This window comes from Carya illinoinensis, chromosome 4 (assembly GCF_018687715.1).
Source record: "Carya illinoinensis cultivar Pawnee chromosome 4, C.illinoinensisPawnee_v1, whole genome shotgun sequence".
Taxonomy (NCBI): domain Eukaryota; kingdom Viridiplantae; phylum Streptophyta; class Magnoliopsida; order Fagales; family Juglandaceae; genus Carya; species Carya illinoinensis.
Window position 1 is genome coordinate 34,853,554 of NC_056755.1, and position 23,678 is coordinate 34,877,231.

Below are 23,678 nucleotides of genomic sequence, written 5' to 3' on the forward strand. Positions count from 1 at the left end.
TATCTTAATAGACAGTCTCCATACGTGTCCAAGATTTCAACCCGTTGCCAAACTTTATTTGTTCAAACTACTAAGAAATTTCTCCGAAACTTAACCCTATATATGTTTGTTTGGGTTTTAGTAAGGTCTTTGCCTATCTTTGAACGCATGCAAACCTAAATCGTAGACATTATTTTTTGTTTTTCATCCTTGGTCGGACTATATCACAGTCAGTCGACATACGTGTGGATCTAAGCAGAAAATCTATCAGAAAAAAGTCTCAAGGCTTTGCCAGATTGGATATCTACTTCACGTGGATTGACCACCATGTTGGTGGCCTGAAATGGGCCACCAAGTGGTGTCTATGGGATGGCCAAGATCTCGATCACTACATGGTGACTAGATTTGACACCATCTAGCAGCAAGTGGTGAGTACTTCTCTCTCTCTTCTTTTTTTACTAATTTTTATTTTTTAAAATAAAAATACTTTTAAATAATTCTCTACATTTCTCTTAATTTAAAGAATAAAAATTTTCACGTGATAATCTTATATGCTATCATGTATATTCTGTCCAAAGTTGTTACTTCTCTTATATATATATATATATATATATATATATATATATATAAATGGGGAAATGGCTTGTAAAGAACACTTCCGACTATGTGCATGTGTGGCATAGGGTGCATATGGTCCATGATGTAAGGTTTAAAGTCCCTTAAATGTACAAAAATCATTAAATTTACCTATTTTTATGAATTTTAATTTTTGGGATGGTAGTTTATATGGTATGAAATTGTATATTTCACCACATTAATTAATTAAATATATCACGTGCTGCATCTACTTATTGAGAGAATACTCTAGCCCAAATACGGGAAAATGCTTAGGATATAATGCAAAAAATCTAATTTATATTTATCGAATTTAAACTTTTGGAATAAAGCATTACACTCGAGACTTATGCCTTGGTGATTAATTAACACACTCAACTAAAAAGATAAAGCACACTAATTACGTAACGTCATGAAGAGAATCACATTACAAGCAAAGTAAGAACACTTTGTATAAAGTAGATCGAGTATATGGCTAAAACTAAAAGAGGATGTGGAAATTTATTTCACCGTTTTATCTATTTTTTCATTCAGCAAAAAGAGCGAATTGACTCTTATCATAATTTTTTTTATAAGAAAAATGTTAGACGAATTTAAGAAAAATTTATTTCTCTACATATCAGTTATTCATATATTAAAAAATAAAATTATAAGTATATATAGTACTTCTATCTTTATAATTGAATTGAGTCTTTAAACCACACTTAGAATATATAAGGTTTTAAACGCGCGTATATCTATATTTCTATTTTTCCCTCTCATTTATCAGATTATAATGCCTCTCCGACGTTTTTTAATTCGTTGTGTTGGGTTTAATCATCATTGACATTGACATTGACTGCGGCATCTTATAAAACCGGCAACATAGTCCACAGACAATTTTCAAGACTTTTGGATGCCCTTTAATTTGTTGTTTTTAATGCAAATGATAATGATGATCATGATCATGATACTAATAGTAATTACAATTTGATCGATCTGAAATTGCTATTGCAAATCTCTCCTGTTTTGATTTATTATGTTGATCAAAAGTAACATTCATATATTTCTAAAACTACGATTTTGTATGTAATATGCAATTATTTAAAAAAAAAATTTATGTACAGTCATTTTTACATAATATTTTTTATACATTTCACTAATATAATTAGCTGCATTATTTATTTTAATATAAAATAAATAATTTAGCCAATATATCAATGAACCCTTCACGATATATTTATTAGGAGAAGAATAACATAATTGGAGAAATGGTTTGCATGTCGTGAACGTAGAAGCTTCTTTGACCATGGCCAACATAATAAGTACTTAAGCATGTTATTCAAAATCAAGTGACAATTTATATATTGTTTATTGTGCAATAAGCTTAATTGCTTATTAATGAATATTCAACTCATTGCTGTTTTTAATCATATATTAACCATATTAGGTGAGAGTACTTCGATAATAGATCCAAAGGCTGCTAGACATAGCTTGTGAAGGAAGACAAAGACAGTTAAGAGCAGACCAAGCTAGATTACGAGAGATCAGATCAATTAGCTATGTAATTTTCATAATGATTAAGGATTTAATGAAAACTTAATGAGTACTTGTGGTTTTGTAATTGATGTCATTGTTGAGTTTTTCATTAATAATTAAGTTTCAGAATGTTTTGATCATTAATTATAAAATGTTCATGAGTACCAAAAAAGGGAATTTAGTAGGGGAAAAAAAAAATTTGTAGCTGAGAAAAATTTATAAAAAAATTTAATTATTCACGTGTCAATTATTAATATATTAAAAATTATAAGATTTAAAATTTTAACTAAGTCTTGAAAATTACTTTTCTAAAAAAAGGATAAAATAAATATTATATATAAAATTATAAATCTTAGAAAGCATGTCAATAATGCTACATCCACCGAGGAGGATGTAGCATTGAGACGGATCTTGACAAAAGCAAATTTTTTATTTTATTTTATTTTATTTTATCTTTTTTTATATTATTAAATATTTTGTTAAATAAAAAAATTTATAATATTATTAAAAAAATACTTCTTTAATTATTAAATTTCATAACCACTAAATAAGAAATAAATAAATAAATTTGTCGGACCCATTCGGAACCCAACTTTCGGTGACAATAGTATTTGATCTCCTTTCACTAATACTAATATATAATATTTAGCAGGTGAAAATGATCAAAGAAATTAATGCGCGCAGAGTTGCAATTAATAGATCGGTCATATGCAATCCGCACGCCGACAATAATGCATGTTCTAATTTTGTTGGACGCTGCTACGTCCACAGAAAAACGCCACCGAAGGTGGCCACCGAAAAGGCAAAACAATTTTTTTTTTTTTGTTTTTCATTTTTTATATGTATTTTTTTAATATATTTAAATATTTTTTAAAAATAAATAAAAATCACAACATCATTTAAAAACACTTCCTTAATCACTAAGTTAAAAAATATATATTAAAAAAATTAAAAAGTACAATCGGTGGCCACATTCGGTGGCCACCTTCTGTGGATAAAGCATTATCCAATTTTGTTTCAGGTAGGCCACCATGTTTATCTTTTTAAAAAATAAAAAAGAAGGAGTTGAATAAAATATTATAAAATTAAAATATTAATTAAATATAATTTTTTAATATAATTTTTATTTTATAATTTAAAAAAATTAAATTACGTTTTATATTTTATCAGGAAGTACTTTAAAAAAATTATAATGATTAGATAAAAAAATTAAAAATTTAAATAATATTTAGATATTGAAATAAGTTGAGATAAGATAAATTACGATTATCTCAACATCCGAACATGAACTTAATATTTCATGTGTATTATTGTTTTTTGAATTTAATTTTATATAATATTTTGATAGAGAAAGTCTCAACTCTAAGGAAGATTTATTAAGGTTTTGAAATCTGTTCGTGTCAGCGTTTCGGTTGAGACACTGGAACAGAATATTTCGATCGATATGTCATTTTGAAATAGATAATAAATAAATAAATTATATATAGAGAAATTATATTTTAAAATAACATCAATACAAATATTAAAAATATACATTCTGAGAAACTTAATAATATTTTTTAATATAAATTTTAAAATTATACATATATATAAAACACATATTTATTAATATATTTACTTTATTTTTAAAACTATAATAAATCCTTGAATTGACTTGCATGCAGAATTTTTATAAACTATCATAAATTCGACTTTTGCCTCATTTGAGCTGGTAGTGTTGCTGAATTTTAAAACCACAGATATCTTATATTAATAAGTGCCAATAGGTAATAAGCAAGCAGGTGTCGTACAACCTTTCTGTCTATTTTGCCCCTCCATTTACTATTTATTTCCTCTGCCTTCAAATTTTTGTCTGATAATTTTAACCCTATTTTATATTTATTTTCCTTTTCTACCCCTTCCATTGATATTAGAGATTTATCTGTATAACTACGATTTTACCCTTAGTTTTTGGCCCCGGTGTTTCTCGATTCTGTGGCATGTTCTTATCCAACACTGAATTTTATTTTTTCACCGCTTCCACCGCTTGCCGCTTGGTATAATACTGATTTCGCCACACGAATGCAGCTTCTATAGCTTTACAAAATTAGATTTGGTGACACGATTGCAAAAGAAAATATACGTGTTTATACTATAGTAAATGCCAATAAGCAGGCAGCACAACTTTTCTGCCTGTTTTGCCCCCTGCATTTCCTATTTATTTCCTCTGCCTTCAAATTTTCGTCTGATAATTTTAACCCTATTTTATATTTATTTTCCTTTTCTGCCCCTCTTCCATTGATATTAGATATTTATCCGTACAATTATGATTTTACCCTTACTTTTTGGCTCCTATGTTTCTCGACTCTGTGGCATGTTCTTATACGACACTGAATTTTTATTTTTCCACCACTTCCACCGCTTGCCGCTTGGTATAATACTGATTTCACCTTCTTCATTTTGTGACACGATTGCAGCTTCTACAGCTTTACAAAATCAGATTTGGTGACACGATTGCAAAAAAAAATCTACGTGTTTATACTATATTAAACTTGCCGCTTGGTGTAAAAATTGTCACTGCTTTTTACGGTTTTGAAGTTCATCTTCTGCTCTCACCGCAAATTTCTACTGCCGCATGTTGTTGCCTTCCTTTGTTCCTCGCATTTACATAGAAATTTCTCCTAAACCATTTAAGAATATCTCTAGCTTAGGCTCAAGCTTATGCTTTTCTCTGTGTTCTCAAATCTCGAGGCTTTTACATCTTTGAAGCTGTGGAAATTGGCTTATTTGCACCTGAATTTTGGCATCAGCTACGTATGTGTCTCTCTGCTTCTTCTTGCAAGCTTAATAAGTTACTGCTTGTTGAATAATTTCTTTGGACACAATGATTAGACGTAAAAAACAAACAGTCCATAGAAATTTAAGAAATGCATAAATCTTAACACCTAAATCCAACAATGTTCTTGACAGTTGATATTGAGTAGGCATCACGAGAGTAGAGGACTGGGCTGCAAACAACTCTTGCGGATTTATTTACATTAATTAATTAATGCTAGAATCCTGCTGCACTATCTATTTACATTAATTATAGAAATCGGTAGCACTTATTCTTGATGAGATTATACGCATGATTTTGGGTTAGGAATCTGGTTGATTATCTTTTGGTTGATCTGGATTGATAGTTAATGCCATCAGATGTAGGGGTGAGTTCGGTCCGGTCCGGGGAGGTTTTGTGGACCGGACCGGACCTATTCGGTCCAGGGTTTTCCAACCCTGCACCGGACCGAACTCCATCAGGACCGGTCCGGTCCGGTCCTATCCGGTCCGGTCCTATCCGGTCCGGTCCGGTCGGTCCATTCGGTCCAAGGTTGACTTTTTTTTTTTTTTTATCTAATGACATTTTTTTAATATTTATATAATTATATTGTAATATATTTAATATATACATATAGTATTATATATATATATTAGTAATATGCTAATACTATTAGTCCATTAGTAATAATACTATAACTAATAAATATATGTAATAATAACTATACTAATAGTAATAGTGATAACTATATATTTATATAATATGCTAATATTTAATGACATTTTTTTAATATTTATGTAATTATATTGTAATATATTTAATATATATACATATAGTATACTATTATATATATTAGTAATATGCTAATACTATTATATAAATAATATATATAAATAATATTTATTTATTTTTATTTCTATTCGGTCCAGTCCGGTCCGGTCCGGGGTGAAAAACTCCCGGACCGGGACCGGACCGAATCTTTTCGGTCCATTAAAAATGGGACCGGACCGGACCGGACCCAATTCAGTCCGGTCCGGTCCAAACAGTGCCGGTCCGGTCGGTTTTGCCGGTCCGGACCGGCCGATGCTCACCCCTAATCAGATGTACAGAAGACGATTTTCTAGGACAAAAGCTATAAATATATATATATATATATATATATTTACATATCAACGTACTAATAGCTAGTGGGGATAACACGATCTCGTAAGTATATATGTACATGCACTACAAGAGATATGATTTTTTGAGATAAAAAATTTTGTCTCAAAAAATGGAAATTTTGTCCCTAAAAATTTTGGGAGATGAAAAAATTTTGTCTCTATTTTGTCTTAAAAAGGCTGTCTCAGAAAGTTTTCAGAGAAGAAACTTAATTTTCGTCTCCAAAAAGTATTTTTAGGGATGAAATTGAGTGGAACCGATCGAAACCGTTTGAATGGAAAATTTTTTCTGAGACAAAAAAAATGTCGTCTCAGAATCAAGTTCGAACGAAAATATTTTTGTTCGAACAACATGAAATATTAATTCGAACCAATAACCATATCTGACCAAGTCCATTCGAACAAACAAGTTCGTAAGGGACTTTAGTTCGAAAAAAAATATTAACTGTTCGAACAAATAATCTATTTATAGAAATCTTCTGTTCGAACGGACTTTTAGAGATAAATTTATTTCGAATGAGTATTTAGTTGTTCGAACAAACGCATGGATTGTATTTCCTGGTAAGTTCGAATGTGTATATTTTTGTTCAAATGGAAATTTTTTGGTTCGAATGGATATATTTTTGTTCGAATATATGCATAAATGGTAATTTATCATTCGAATGGCATTGATCAAACAAAATAAAATTGATACTAATACAAATTGTAATCTATATACATCAAATTGTAATCTATATACATCAATTGTTCAAATGTTTACAAACATCATAAATCTTAAAGGCAATTAAAAAAAACCAAACGAATTATGATTGTGGTGGTAGTGGTGGTATAGGGTTTTGGGACATCATTAATTGAAATTGTTCAAACATTTTTTGGTTATTTAATTGTAGCCTCTCTTCTAATCTTGCTTCTAAATCTGCTGCTTGATCTAATCGGGTCAGCAACTCTTTTTCCTTCGATCTCAATCGTTCTATCTCAAGTGCAGCTTCCTCTAATTTTTTAGTCTTGTCGTCATTCGATCTGGTTTTAGAAGATGATAAAGATGTTGAGGATGGCTTCACGCAACGTTCTAAGCCCCTCAAATATCCAAAACGTGATCCAAGAACGTTTAGGTGATAAGCAGGATCTTCAAACAGATCACAAACTTTCTCTCAACGATGCTCTTCTATTTGAGAGATCACAAATAAAAAACTTATCATCTGTCAACAGCATGATCTTCAAACAGATCATGCTTATGATAAGTTTGAAGATCACAAACTTTCTCTCAACGATCCATCTGCTTATCATCTGTCAACGATGCTCTTCTATTATATATTATTAAAAAAAAGACAGTAGCGAAATTACCTGATAAGCAGGATCTTCAAACAGATCACAAACTTTCTCTCATTCGTTTGGTGGCATTGCTTGGAATGGATTTTGACGCGCCTCTATCGTAGTACTGAACTTCTGATAGTGTGCATGGCATCGACCTTTGTACTTCCGGAATGCATTCGACATGAGTTCTTCAATCGTTAGTCGATCCTCCCGCCGACCAAAATTTAGTTCAAACTCGTCTTTCAAATAATTATAAACAATTAGTATAATTTCAAACATTCGCATTTAAATAAAAATGTTATACAAAGTAACTTATTACTAGACAACGATTTTTGATATGGTCTTTCACATCTTGGGGAACTTTAGCCCAGGAGGATGTAGCCATCGGTGCATACGGGCGAGTAAGTGTACCAACATAAGAAGCAAGCCAAGCTGCCGAATCCCCAGAGCCACCAGTGTGATCATCAGATATATCAACTTTAATTTTACCCATTTTCCTTACTTTTTCTATGCAGACACCCCTCGTAATGCCTCTAACTCGGCGCTGGTTTACAACAGCTATATATACAAAAATTAAAGCATATATTTTAATTAAATTAATCTTATTTGAAAGATATACAGTGAAAAAATACCTTGTTCTGGTTCTGGTGACGGTGGCCCACCATTGTTGGCAGGTGAAGCACACGAGGATTCGCTAAGTGGTGGGGATGGCTCACGTGTTCTTTTGCGTTTAGGAGGCATATCTGTTTGAAATTATAATAAATTATTATTCGAACAAAATACATGAAATATTTTTATATGAATTTTACCTACACAAATATCTGTTTGAAAATCATTCGGTATCAGTATTGCTGGACTAATCGCTCTCATCCTCAGTAGACACTTCAGTTGATTCATGTTCTTCCGACATGTCATCTTCAATTACTTCGGGTTGAACATCTTCTCTGCGCAATGGGACCATGTCATAATGGCTTAGATCAACAAATAGATTGATGCCTGATTCATTTTCTTGATATGCTTCTTCATGGTCTGGACTATCAACTTCTTCATGTGGTTTGTCTGCTTCTGGAATATAATCATATACATTTCTTGCCGCAAATTTCTCAATTATTCTCCATGGATTTCCAAATTCTGGATCATCTAAATAAAAAACTTGATTTGCTTGGCATGCGAGAACAAATGGGTCGTCCTCATACCATTTGCGAGATGTATTGGCACTTACAAAATATTCATCCTTACGTACGCCCAACCTAGGATTTGAGACATCCCACCAATTACATTTAAATAACCAGACCATATATCCCCCCACATACTTTAATGCTATGATATCTTCCACAATTCCGTAAAAATCAATATTTTCATCCCCATGGTTTCCTTCGACAACAACACCACAATTTTGAGTTTTCCTATATCGTTCTCTATCTGCTGTGTGAAATCTATATCCACACACCAAACATCCTGAATATTGGATAGCCCGCTTAGACGGACCACATGCCAAAGCATATACTTCTGGTGAGATTTCACCTGAATGTTCATTATATTTCGATGCAACCTACATAAATAAATTTTATTCTACTTATATCAATATCATATATAGGTATGATGACACCTAAAAATTAAATAAAGTTTAAAATACTTTCAAGCAGAATTTTTTCTCGAATAATACCGTATGTTCAAACCATGAGGCAAATTCTTCTTCATGCGTCTTTTCTACGTTAGTCACACCATTCGTGTGAAGTAGTTGTATATGTTCGCTGCATATGTTAATGTGAGTTATTAATTTGTATCAATATATAATATATTATTAAAAATGCATTTAATACTACTACCAAATTAGATGATCATCACGAACCTCAAATACTGTTCAATCTCTTCACAATTATTTAAGACATACCATTAACCTCTTTCAAACTCTCGCCCACATAGGTCATAGCCCCCTTGTGCACTTATAGGACGTACTTTCTGGAAAAATACGGTAAATGCTGACAAAACTCCCATTTGTCCACCTTTATAATTTTGATCCAGTCCCGTAAATCTAGTATCAACCCCACGAAAATACATTGAACAAAATGTATGCCACTCATTATGAATATATGACTCTGCAATCGATCCTTCCGGACGAGCCTTATTCCCCACAGATCGCTTAAGTTTTCTGAAAAACCGTTCAATAGGATACATCCATCTATACTGAACGGGGCTAGCAACTAAAACCTCACGAGGGAGATGCACAGCCAAATGAACCATTGCATCAAAGAATGAATGTGGGTACAAACTCTCCAATTTACACAATATCAATGCAATGTCAGCTTCCATTTTGGTCAATTCATCAACTTTCAACATTCTACTGCAAATATTTCTGAAAAATCGCCCTAATTCTGTGATAGCTATACGAACATCTGGAGTAAGCTTTTCGCGCACACCAACTGGCAACAATCGCTGTAAAAATATATGGCAGTCATGACTTTTTAGACCAGTTATCTTCCAACCATGAGGTCGGACACATCTTGATATGTTCGAAGCATAACCATCGGGTAATTTGATTGTCATGAACCAATCACAGAATTTCTTTCTCTCATCACTTGAAAGTGTATACCATCCAAGGGGCATATAAGCTGATGACCCAGTATCTTGCAAATGCAACTTTGATCTGATTCCCAACTTTTTCAAATCTTTACGAGAGTTGACTGTATCTTTTATTTTTTCTTATATTGACATCAGGGTACCCAAAATATTCTCACATATATTTTTTTCAATGTGCATTACGTCTAAATTGTGACGTAGTGTTAAGTTAAACCAGTATGGCAACTAAAAAAAAATACTTTTTTTAGTCCAATTCAATTCCACTGCTTGTCTTTTCCTCTTTCGGCATCTTGCATTCTTTCCAAATCTGTTGTCTGGGACATCTACCAATTGAGTGAGAATATCACTGCCAGAATACTGTGGCGGTGATGACCTACGATCAACCGTTCCATCAAACATTACCCTATTGTTTCGCCATCTATGATCATGAGGTAGATATCGACGGTGTCCCATGAAACATAATTTCCGGCCATTCGCTAACCACTGAGACTGTGTATCTTTGTTATAAACAGGACAAGCCATTTTTCCCTTTGTGCTCCACCAAGACAAGTTCCCGTATGCCTGAAAATCATTTATTGTCCAAAGTACTGCAGCATGCATTTTGAATTCACGCGAAGCGGCCACATCATATGTATTGACACCCTGTTCCCACAACTCTTTCAACTCTTCCATCATTGGCTGAAAATATATATCTATTTCATTTCCTGGTGACCTTGGTCCTGGAATCAATAGAGTCATCATAAAATAAGGATTCTTCATACACTTCCATGGTGACAAATTATAAGGCATTACTATGACATGCAAGTGCTATGAGAAGTGCTCATGTTACCAAATGGATTAAAGCCATCAGTTGCTAAACCAAGAGGTACATTGCAAGGTTCTTCAGCAAACTATGGATACTCGTCATCAAATTTCTTCCATTGTAAGGAATCTGCAGGATGAGTGAGAAATTGATCATTTTGAACTCTTTCTGTGTGATGCCAAGTCATATCTTTCGCAGTCATTCGGGAAGTAAATAATCTTTGAAGTCGAGGAATAAGCGAAAAATGTCTTAACACTTTCTGGATTACATTACGCTTATCTGATGTCCATCTTGACTCAAGACACACCGGACATGATTCACATTTTGCATATTGCTTCCAAAAGAGAACACAATCATTCTTACATGCATGGATGATATTATAATCAAATCCTAACCCTCGCTTCAATTTCTTTGCTTCATAAAAATTTCGAGGTACCACGTTATCCTCTGGCAGAGCCTCTTTAAATAATTCAAGCAGCATATCGATAGCCTTTGCAGAAATACGATAAATAGACTTTATATGGAGCAACCTGACAGTGAATGACAACTTGCTATGACGGGTGCACCCTTCTTACAATTCTCGTTGTGCATCCTCCCACAATGATCCAAAGTCTTCATTTCCCTCAAATAACTGGGTAGATGTTCATTCTCCAACCCTGGCACCAAATATGCCTGAGCCAAGATCTCCTAACATTTCAGTCATATCTTCTCCATTATTATAACTATCATCAGAAATATCAACATTTATGTCCTCCGTGTCGCGTTACATTCATCCATCTGGTTGAGATGACTGCCAAATCTAACTCCTTGGGGAAATGGTTCTCCATGTAAAACCCAATATGAATATTTAGAATCAATTCCATTTACGAATAAACGATCCTCCACAGCAGTCATATTATATGAACTAAAGTTTTTGCACTTCTTACATGGGCATCTTATAAATCCTCGACTATCAACACTCCCACAAGCAAATTCTAAGAAAGACTTCACCCCTTGTGCATATTGCTTATAGTCTCGACCAAGTTTATCCCCCAACAACATCTAACTTTTATCCATCTATAAAAGAAAACCACAATCATGGGATAAACATTATCATTCAACTATTACAATACATGTGTTTAATTACCCTGTACTTTTAAGGTAGTTGGTCCTATCCCATTCGAGAGACTATCATCTATATCGCATATATACTCAGTTTAAAACTCGTATGTTAGTAAAAATTTCGATAGCATTTCCCTACAATTCTCCAAGTATGCTAGTCACGACAAGTCGTCGACCCTACTCATAAGCCGAGAAACTTATGAACTACATACTCGAATAATGTAGGAAAATGCTAAACCAAAATTTAAATTGACTAACACAGGAGTTATAACTAAGTATATATGCCATATAGATGATAAAATTCCAAACTGTCCACTTTGGACAATTCAAGAGTTATACCCAAATATTCTTTAAGAGAATATTTGGCCACAACTCTCGAACGGGTCTAAGGTTTAACTGCATGTAAAATAACTACAAAATCCAAATACTCAATAGTAAACATAACAAGCATACATCACAAATATATGGGAAGATTACATTACAAGTATACATGATAGGCCATTAAAGATTTTGAAATATTTAATACTTGAGTACTTACTTATGTTCAAATATTTAATTATAATTTTTTAATTAAATATCTTATTATTATATTTGGAGTATTAAACTATTTAATTAGTGTACTTAGATACAATTAATTATACATTATGTATTAATCATCTTATTACTTGAGTACTTAAATATCTTCACATATTTAATTATAATTTTTTAATTAAATATCTTATTATTATATTTGGAGTATTAAGCTATTTAATTAAACACTATCATAGATATTATATAATTATACATTATGTATTAATCATCTTAATTAATACTTGAGTACTTACTTATGTTCAAATATTTAATTATAATTTTTTAATTAAATATCTTATTATTATATTTGGAGTATTAAGCTATTTAATTAAACACTATCATAGATATAATATAATTATACATTATGTATTAATCATCTTAATTAATACTTGAGTACTTACTTATGTTCAAATATTTAATTATAATTTTTTAATTAACTATCTTATTATTATATTTGGAGTATTAACTGCTATTTAATTTTCACTGCAAATAATAAGTATTTAATTGATACTGTTCGAACAAACACTCTATAAGTTCGAATGGAACGCTGATCGAGTTATATTTTGTTTGAACAAATAAAAATAAGTTCGAACAGTATTCAGAGCGTTCGGATTAAACCAACCCAGAAACCAGTCACGAAACAGAGTATAAAACTGAACCACAAAACACAATTTTCACATTCATGATGCCATATTTCAATACAACACACTGAAAACTATATGAATATCCCTAAATATGATTATTAAACAACTTAGAAAACTAATAAAACTTACCTCTTGTACTAGCAATTCAAATTTCAGTCAATTCACAATATCTATATACATAAAACACATTAAACTATTGTTCTATCCCAACAAATAAATACAAAAAATATTAAGATATTTGTAAACGAAAATCGGAATGAAAAATACAAAAAAAAAAAAAAAAAAAAAAAACAACTTACCTCTTGTCCTTCTCCTTTCTCTCTCAATACTTTCAAGCTCTCTCTCTCCACAACACTCTCACAGTCTCTGCCACGCTCTCTTTCCTTTTCTCAATTTTCAATCCGAGTGAAAATGAACTGAAAGGATCGGATTAATAATATGTGCATTACCATTCGAACTAAATTTTTATAAGTTCGAACGCGAAAATCCAAATACCGCTAATTTTTCCCACAATTTTTTCCCGTTTGAATTAATATATTTCTAGTTCGAACAGAAAAAAGGAATATTCTCCAGCATATACCGATAACTTGGCGCGAATTTTCCCTCCAAACAGAAAAAATTCATTCGAACATGAAATATCTCTATTCGAACTGACATTATATTAGTTCGAACAGATAATTAGAGAAATATATAACTATACACATAATATACCCAATATTATTATGTGTATATGTAAAAATTATATATACTATATAATACTAAGTGTCACTAATATCATAATACTAATTTTCTTATCAATCTATAATATTAAGTATTTAAAATAGTATAATATTTTATTTACAATCACTAATAGTGTTATACTTATAAGTTAGTATCACTATAAGTATAATACTAAGTATCACTAATAGTATAATACTAAGTGATATTAAAGTATAGATAGCATCAAAATATGAAAACTAATAATACTGTAATACTTTATAATATAGTCCAAGTACTTGGTTTATTATTAATATACAAACCAAATATATTAGAAATATGTTTTTTATACTTATAATTAATGCAATGTTTTACTATATACTTACTATATTTACTTTATAATGCAATGCTTTACACAATACTATTTTATACTCATCTAATGCATAATATATATACTATTACATATATATACACTAGTTACTTACAATATATATAAGTAACTAGTATAAAACTCTATACTATCTATATATAGTTATCTAATATATATTATATATAGTAGTGAGAAATTTTTTATTAGTACTAATACTAGTATTATATACTAGTATTGCTAATATAAAACGTCTTGTTTTACCTCTTGTACTTATATATATATATATATATATATATATATATATATATTTTTATGAAGTATTATATAATTCATTCGAACTTATATCCTTTTAATTCGAACCTATACCCTTTTAGTTCGAACTGATTATACTTCCGTTCGAACGAAATTACGTTATTTAAGCCGCGAACCAGTTTCTTCTCCATTCATTTCGTGCCTCCTCTCATTCGAACTTACTCTTCGATTCCTCCGCCGTTAGCAGCCACAACGCCGCCACCAACTCAGAACAACTCCTCAAATCTCCTAAAATAAGAGGTATGGGTTAAATAAGTTTTATTTTTATTAGTTTTTTGGTTAGTTTTGGGGGGGTCGGATTTTGAATCAATCCGGCCCCATTTCGCTGTTTTGGGGCCAAATGACACCACTATAATCGGTAGAAATGATAGGGATTTACTCCTAAATCATTTCTACCGATTAAAATATTAGATTTCTTGTGAAAAATGAATGTGTCGGTTCGGGTCTGAGTCGACTCAGCCATGTCTGTTTGGCTCAGGCCCGTTCGAATGAATATAAATTCCATTCGAATTAAAGTCAAGTCCATTCGAATTAAATTTGGGTTAATTCAAATGGAATATAATTTTATTCGAATGGAGTTTATGCTCATTCGAATGGAGTTATCTGAGGTCATTCGAATTAAATTTATGTTCATTCGAATGAATTTAAGTTTCATTCGAATGAATATAATTTAATTCGAATGGAATTAAAGACCATTCAAATAAGCAGTTGTCAAACACGACAGCACAACATCATCAATCCTCTAATTCACTTTAATTAGATCACATATATATTTTATACATCAACAGTATACTAATGGTAAGCAGCAGCGGAAGAAAACGTTCCAGACCCCAGACAGTCGAAAGTACCTCCGCAGTTCCTTCTTAGTCGGCCGTCAGGCCTATACTAGTTGAGTGGGAGATCATTCTAGGTGACTTCCGTGACCTCACTTGGGAGGGGCGGAGCATACATGACATCATCACCGATCGTAGATGGACCCCGATCTGTCGATAGAGGGGCACAACATATCCTGAGATGGTCGGTGAGTTTTACCGTGCCATAGATGAGCAGTCTGGTGATGCTCTATGCTATAACTTAGTAGTCCGGGGAGTGAGTATTATATTCTCTCCCCATGTTATTGTTGAGTTTCTAGATTTGCGGCGAGAGCTCGGTGCCCATCCTGCAGCAGCAGCAGCAGCGAGAGTAGCGACTGCACCATTTGGAGAGGACACAACAGTCGCATCCTCATCGCCAGCGCTGGATGTACAGACCACAGAGCTGGATGCTAGCTCGGATGATAGTGAGAGCGGTGATGAGATACCTGATGATGGTCTCATAGACGATCAGGTTCGTGACCTAGTGCGAGACCCTGAGGCTCCTCCATATGATGGTAGTAAAGTGATCCGACAGGCCGACTGTATAGTATTTTTCAGAATGCTTAATTTGATTGTCGGGTATAACATTGATCTGAAAAAACACAAGATTGATCTCGGGATCGAGCAGACCAGATTTTTGTTACGGTTAGCACAGGGGGAGCCGATTGATCTGGCATTATATTTCTTCCTCCGCATTCGCACAGAGTCAAGCTATTCTATCTAGTGGAGGTAGTCTACCATTTGCACTTTTGATAACTAACCTCTTACTCCATTCAGGGGTTACAGTGACTTTGACTGATCGGAGGTCGCCACAGATGGGGCCTGTTAACAAGATCACATTCAGTAAGAGCAAGGGTCACTTGTCAAAGACTCGTGCAGTCCTACAGGATCAGTCTCCGCCTACTGATCCAGCTTCTACTGCTGCTGCTCCTATTGAGAGACACCCTACTGGGGCTACTCCAGATAAGGTACGAGCTATATTGGTAGAGCACCGCGACATTTTATTGAGGGACTTCATTCAGCCCATGATGGCGAAGTTTAAGGACCTAGAAGGACGCTTGCAAACTTTACAGGAGGATTTTGATTTATATAATAAATAAATATTGTTAGTAATTTTTTTACTTTTTTATGTTGTATAGAACGTCTAACTCATTTTGGAATGTAATTAATGCAGTATAGTTTTTATTTTTAGTGTTTGCTAGCCTCTTTATTGTTAATTATATTTTCTTCTCATTATACTTAGTGTTCAAGATAATTGAAAAAATGACACTATCTTTAAATTAATATTTAGTTAACTAAAATATTTTTAAATTAATTACATAAAATTAATTTATGAATTTGTAAATATTTTAATTCATTGTAAATCATAATATATAATATATAGAACTTTTTATTTACTTTGGAAATGATAAAAAATTAATAGAAAAAATATGTATTCTTACAATTTTAACAATATATCTTTTCAATTAAATAATACCGTTCGAACACGTTAATATTCATTCGAACAAATAATATTGCATTCGAATTAATTAATTTTCTGTTCGAATTAAATTTAATTAGTTCGAACGGTATAGATTTTTGGAGATGACCTAATTCGTCTTAGAATCTCCAATTCGAACTACTATGTTTTAGTTTGAACGGATTTATAAGATTTTTAATGGAAATAGTACTTTTAGGGACGAAATTAATTTCGTCCCTAAGGAATTTCGTCCCTAAAAACTAAATTTCTTGTAGTGTGCTTTGCTCTGTGTTCTCAAATCTTGAGGCTTGTACATCTTTGAAGCTGTGGAAATTGGCTTATTTGCACCTGAATTTTGGCATCAGCTACGTAGATGTCTCTCTGCTTCTTCTTGCAAGCTTAATAAGTTACTGCTTATTGAATAATTTCTTTGGACACAATGATTAGACGTAAAAAATAAACAGTCTATTGAAATTTAAGAAACGCGTAAATCTTAACACCTAAATCCAACAATGTTCTTGACAGTTGATATTGAGTGGGCATCACGAGAGTAGAGGACTGGGCTGCAAACAACTCTTGCAGATTTATTTACATTAATTAATTAATGCTAGAATCCTGCTGCACTATCTATTTACATTAATTATAGAAATCGGTAGCACTTATTCTTGATGAGATTATACGCATGATTTTGGGCTAGGAATCTGGTTGATTATCTTTTGGTTGATCTGGATTGATAGTTAATGCCATCAGACGTACAGAAGACGATTTTCTGGGACAAAAGCTATATATATATATACATATCAACGTACTAATAGCTAGTGGGGATAACACGATCTCGTAAGTATATATGTACATGCACTTTTGAGGCTCCTAGTACAATATTTTTTAGAGCCAAAAAAACCAATACATTGAATGCTAAAATTAGCTAGGGGGGCAGAAGACGTGGTACTTGAACATATATATCCCCAACAATATTCAAGAATGGTACAGAAAGAAAGCGAGGAATTAAGCTTGTCTACTAACAGTAAAAAAATATAAGTGTCGCAGCTTTAAAGCGCACACACACACACATATATATATATGCAGTTGCTGCCATTGATCATTTACTCCATTTGTAATTTTGTTGGGAACAGTTTTGAGTCAGGATGAGGGACCATATTACCTTCTGGAGTAGCTGTGGTTCCCATATGCATATGTACCTTTTCTGTTCAAATTGTCAACTTATCCTCCAAACAAACAGACAAGATATACGCATGTGAAGACGACCTTTAATTCCAGTACCCATGCATTCTATGGTTCATCTGTCGCCATGCATGGCCATTATCCATGCATGGCACTTTTTGTTATCTGGCCTGTTGCACCTTGGCGTATTTGATTATCTCTTATATATCTAGGAAAATTATATATATTACAAGCTGGTTAAAACACCAAAAAGGAAAAAATAAAATTGTTTATAGCTAGGTACTTTGAATGCATAAAAGAGATTTTCTTAATACATATACAGTAATAGTTAAACATGACATGACATGCATAATTTCATATATATATATACTGAACAAAGTGTTATCCTCCACACAATTCATGTGAAGGTTAAAAGTAATGGATACATGATATATATATATATATATATATATATATATATATAGGTCACTTGAGTAAAGCTGATCCAAATAAGTTGACACCTCAGTACATACCTCGGCAAGATAGTTACAGGTAGTAAAGAAGACTTACAATGTTTGTTGATGCGTCACTGTAGCTTAAAAGGTGTCATAAATGTGTTGAATCATATTTATTCAAAATCCACAGATAGACAAACGTACACAATACGTGCATGAAATATCTCAGAAATGTAGGCATGGATTCTACAAAAACCGTAGAAATATACCAACAACGTCTTGATATTCACGTTTTTATGTCGTATAGTACTTTTAGGAAGAAAATAGTAGTCCCGGCCACGTGATCCCGAGCCCACATCCGGCCTGTAGTTCTTCCACTTCCCTATATATGTATATATATCGGCTCTCGTGGTTTTTGGATCAGAGGTAATTTCTCATGATCATGCTGAGACTATAATTCAGTGGTTACTTATGATTAATATTTGAACTAGTTATTTAATGAAGCTTCAAAAAGGCTTCTCATGATATTTCGATCTTCTTTAAAGTTGACAATAAATAAAACTAGATGAGTATTTATTTTAATATATGAAAATTATAATTAAGCAATTAGGAGGCCGATCATATAAGCGATACGTGTTTTCTTTCAGTACATGAGCTCGTGCGTGCGTAAGTGGACATGAAGCTTCATTTCTTTGCAGTGAGAATCTTAGGAGAAGTGTCAGCTTTAATTTCTAGCTAGTGATCACACAGTTTACGATGTGTTGTCATGTTATTTGGATTTGCCTCGCGAGCTAGCGGAGGAGTTACATCAGTTAAAGGACGTTAGTTGTAACTTAGTTGTCTCTCTATATATAGTACTCTTTTTCTGCATTAATTAATGTTTTCTTATTGACAACCATATGAGATCGACTTGTCTTTCTAATATGGAATAATTATATCATGTAAAGTAAAGGACCCCATCACTAATCATTTCAGCACCAAATCTTAGTTGTCATTCTTAACCCTGATTCTTGATCATTTGAATATAAGATAAAGAGCTAACTAGCTTGTCATTGGATTGTGTTTGTGTAATGACAACTTCAATGACAGATATTTCAAGTGTTGATGCAATTGAAATGTAATTATGGCATGATCTTTAAAGCTAAACAACTTATACATTAAGAGAGGATATATATATATATATATATAATGACTTCACAATTCATATTATATATATGCATGATGTGTCGTGGGATGTTTGGTAAGTAAAATTTTTCTTCTTTTTTGATTTTTTTTCTTTTTTGAAAGAGACCACATGATCTCTCGGTTGACATGAATATTACAAGCGGATTTCGACCAATAATTTTCTCATTATATCAAACATTATTATTCTCAAGAGGGAGTTTTTGCCATGAAGTTTCCTAGTCAATTCATGTAAAAATGAATTTTCGGTGTCATTGTATTTTGTATGGAAGAGATCAAAAGCGTTATATCATTCTGGAGAGGGATTATTCATGTCGTGTTGCCATGAAGTTCCCCAGTCAACTACTTAAATGACATCATTTTAGGTATCGATCGATCTTTTTATTTCTAATTAAAGGAAGGCAAAGCGTTTACAAGACGTATAATTACAGGAGCCAGGAGAAGTGAGAACAACTTTTGGCTGTGCAGTTCTTTTCCTTTCTGAAAAGTAGCTAGGACACAAAAATAGACCTCACGTCAGATATATATATATATATATATATACACACACACACTCTAAGGAACAGTCCAGGTGCATTTGATATAATGATTTAAATAAAAAAAATGAAAATGTCAATAACTTATTAGTCTGGAAAAAGAAAAAATAAGGTTAAAGAAAGGTAAAAAAATAAGATAAAAAAATCTAAACTTCAGCAAAATATAAATATATAAATATTGGTATGCATCTATATTGAATTATCTATTTATTCTCTATATAATAATAAAATATTATTAATTTAATAATTTTTTAATTTTTATTTTTATCACATTTTATATATAGTTCTATTAATTAAAATATTAATAATTAATATTATATATTGAGTGTTTTAAGTATTTTATTAGTTAAATTTATTTAAAGTTAAATTTTACAATGAGAATACTGTAAATTAAGTGTTGTTCTAAAGAGTGAAGTCATTTTATTTTTTTATTTAAAAAATTTGAAATAAAAAGAAAAGAAAATGAGTATATTGTCAGAACAAAAATGCTATGAAGGGCTTTTTGGTAAAATATGATCATTCATTAAATTCTACAATGGAGCTACACATCAAATAGTTAGGGGTCTTAAGGGCCTTTTGGGATACAGGACTTAATGGAAAAATAAAAAAAGTTAAGGGAAAAAACATAAGTTACTATTTACAGTTAGATAGCTACTTATTATAATAGAATATATATAATTTCTTTACGGTGGTGTCCAAAAAATCCATCCGCTAGTGGTTCCCATTTCCATGTTTCCAAAAAATCATCTATATATCTATGTTAAAATATAGAATAAATAATAAAATATATCTCTTTCCATAAATTTAAACTTTTTAGACAAATGGTGATTTCATATGGTATAAGAATAGAGGTCTTGAATTCGAATATTGACTATACACTTTACCAAATTTAATTAAATATTTCACTTATTGAGCCACTTATTAAGATATAAAATAAATAATAAAATCACATCTTCTTATTAGTTTAAGTTTTTAGGACAAGTGATAATTTCACAATATATATATATATATATATTTAGTCACATTTGTCAAAGATGCTTTTCTTTGAACAATATCTACTAATGCATGTGGTTAATATATATCTGAACTTTTAATGCAAAATTTGTAGTGAAAAATATATTAATATTAATATTAGAGATACAAGCTAGCGTGTCGAGGGGCGGGTATCAACCTGATTAAAAAAAAAAAATGTTGCAGTAGTATTATAATTAACAAAAAAAAAAAAGCATTGAAAAATGTAGCCAAATAAATAATTCCGTCTGGGATTTTCTTGGGTTGGTCAACTGGTACCAAAAACAGATCATCGTGATCAAAACTCATAACATTATGGAACGCATTGATTTAAATGGTGCAGTGGGATCGATAGTACTGTAACAAGACATGCAGTACTGTGTAGTACTGTTGTGAGAAATTTGCCTGCAGAGAACCGTCTCTTTCTTAAAAGTAGGTGTACCTCAACTACAATTTTAGGAAAATGAAACAGTCACGAATGAGTGTTGGAGAAGAGGCCGAAGAATGAGGAGGAAGCTAGAGAAATACCGGAGCTCTTCCCTCCACTCCAATGAATGTTCTCTGGAGAGTTTTGTCATCAAGATCTCTTGGGGAGAGATGAACACAAAAAGTAGTTGGGTACTGCTGTATTATTATATAGGGAGTTCTTGGGATCATGGTGCATGGTAGGTAGTGATAAAATGGTCATTTCCTTCTTTATGGATACGCCAGGGTATATCCCAATTGAGTTGTTGTTTTCCAAGGGATAGATGTACATTCACCTGTAAACCACATATAATATATCTATGCAAATGCGTTTGAGCATGCAAGTACTAGATTTTAATCAAACCCCTTGTGCCCATTACATTGCTATCAGACGCAGCTGTGTTGCAGTCACCCGTAGGGAACACTAGATATCTCTAGTCCTAACAATTCTTTTGACTAGTTTTCAAAGCCAAAAAAAAAAAAAAAAAAGAAAGAGAGAAAAAGAAAAAGAACACACGAAAAGGGAACAAAATTACGCATCAAGATCTATTAATTATGGCAATACCGTAAACATTTAACATGTTATTCGATCCTCATGATCTTCTGCTCGGGGTGGCAACTGGCATCGTCAGGGATAATCATTTGCATGGTTTGTCCCTGAATTTGTACAATGAATAGGCCGATATGAAGGGGTTGGATGATTTATTTGTTACAAAGGCCTTGGGGCGGCAAGCGTGAGCTCTAGATTAGGTACTGCTGCATTGGGGGAACTGGGTTTTGCAGTATTTGACGTGTTCATCATCAGATGGGAGTCGATCAATCCATATAGCCAAACAGTTTCTTGGTTTTCTGACTTGAAATGTTCAGACCGAGAAAGGCCTAGTAGAGGATCGATAGTACTACTGGTATTGTGGGGAACATTTTCTTCAAAGGCATATCGAGTAGAAACTGGAACTCTTTGCTTGGGATTACAACTTTCATTAGACTGGCCTGCCCTGTTGCTGCTCCCAACCTGCAGCTATGTTCAATAGAAAAGGGGAAAAAAAAAACATAATCAATTTAAAAGGTTACCACTTTTTCTGAGACCACAGGATGTAAAAATCTAATGATGCAAGGAAAATCTTTATATTAGCTAAAGAGATCTGCACGTACCATGTCAAAGAGGCTTGAACGTCGCTTCTTCTTCATGTCAAGGTTGGCTTGTCGTAGAAAATACTTCTGAGCATGACTAGCAACTTGGGTTGGAGTTCTTGTTGTCACATAGTTTCTAGCGATGCCTCTCCAATCACCCTTCCCTAGCTTCTCGAGCCCGATTAGAAATGTTTGGTGCTCCTCTTCTGTCCATGGAACCCCTAAAAATCCATATATAAGAATTCGTATTTATTTGTAACGTAGTGAAAAACAGAATTTTCTGCTCTATGGTAAGAATACTTTTGGTGCTGCTGAAAAAGGTTTAAAACAATAGAATAAAGATCATATGAATTCATTAAAAACTGACCCCTCTTCCTCTCTTGGGGTCGTACTCGGCCTGTTAGACCATCAGACAGATAACCAATCGTAATTTTATCAGAATTTCCGTCAGTGGAAATTCTGGATGAGGACAATGAAGAAGGTGGGGATGATAATGATGAGGGTGATGATGAGTACAAGCAATCCATGCTGAAACTTCTCTTCATGGCAACTGAAGATGAAGACAAGTCAAGTTGTACTCCAAAGAGCCTAAGACCACCAGCAAAAGTCACTCTGTTAGATGTGCAGGTCCTTGAATTATGACCCTTGTTTCCACAATGTGAGCACTTCCTGCCCATTTTCACCCAGACAAGCTCAACCTCTCAGACTATCGACCGGCAAAACTCAACAACAGAGAGAGAGAGAGAGAGAGAGAGAGCACAAATAACTAAAATATTTGGTAGTATATAACATGATGGGTGAGGTGGGGCTTATGAAAATGGACGCACACGATCGAGGAGAAGATGATTGGATGGACATATTTTATTGTTGGTGTATTTATTATTTTTCAACTTTGGTTCTAAACAAAAAGAAATATTAAGAAGTTCTCTCACTCCTCATTTGTTTTTATAATACATCTCATATCATCTA

The 23,678-nt window shown here is 32.6% G+C and overlaps 1 protein-coding gene across 3 annotated transcripts; it reads right to left on the reverse strand.

The window, feature by feature from the left end:
• Nucleotides 1–21,830: 21,830 nt before the first annotated feature.
• LOC122308013 (transcription factor KUA1-like) lies at nt 21,831–23,445 on the reverse strand. Of its 3 annotated transcripts, none has more exons than XM_043121163.1 (3): nt 23,077–23,445; nt 22,731–22,915; nt 21,831–22,596 (listed from the first exon to the last, which is right to left on the reverse strand). In XM_043121163.1, the coding sequence occupies exons 1-3, from the start codon at nt 23,384–23,386 to the stop codon at nt 22,288–22,290; spliced, it is 804 nt and encodes a 267-aa protein (XP_042977097.1). In that variant the 5' UTR covers nt 23,387–23,445; the 3' UTR covers nt 21,831–22,287. The 3 variants fall into 3 exon arrangements, with proteins under 3 accessions (XP_042977097.1, XP_042977096.1, XP_042977095.1); XM_043121162.1 differs by having other exon boundaries at nt 21,831–22,590; nt 22,731–22,930; XM_043121161.1 differs by having other exon boundaries at nt 21,834–22,596; nt 22,731–22,930.
• Between the last annotated feature and the right edge of the window lie 233 nt (nt 23,446–23,678).

What these genes read in the sequence shown, in the direction of transcription:
- LOC122308013 (XM_043121161.1), bottom strand. Translation starts at nt 23,386, where the DNA reads ATGGGCAGGAAGTGCTCACATTGTGGAAACAAGGGTCATAATTCAAGG. An exon ending in ACCCCAAGAGAGGAAGAGGG is followed by an intron (nt 22,931 to 23,076) that starts GTCAGTTTTTAA and finishes ATGGATTTTTAG; the next exon opens with GGGTTCCATGGACAGAAGAG. An exon ending in GTTCAAGCCTCTTTGACATG is followed by an intron (nt 22,597 to 22,730) that starts GTACGTGCAGAT and finishes TATTGAACATAG; the next exon opens with CTGCAGGTTGGGAGCAGCAA.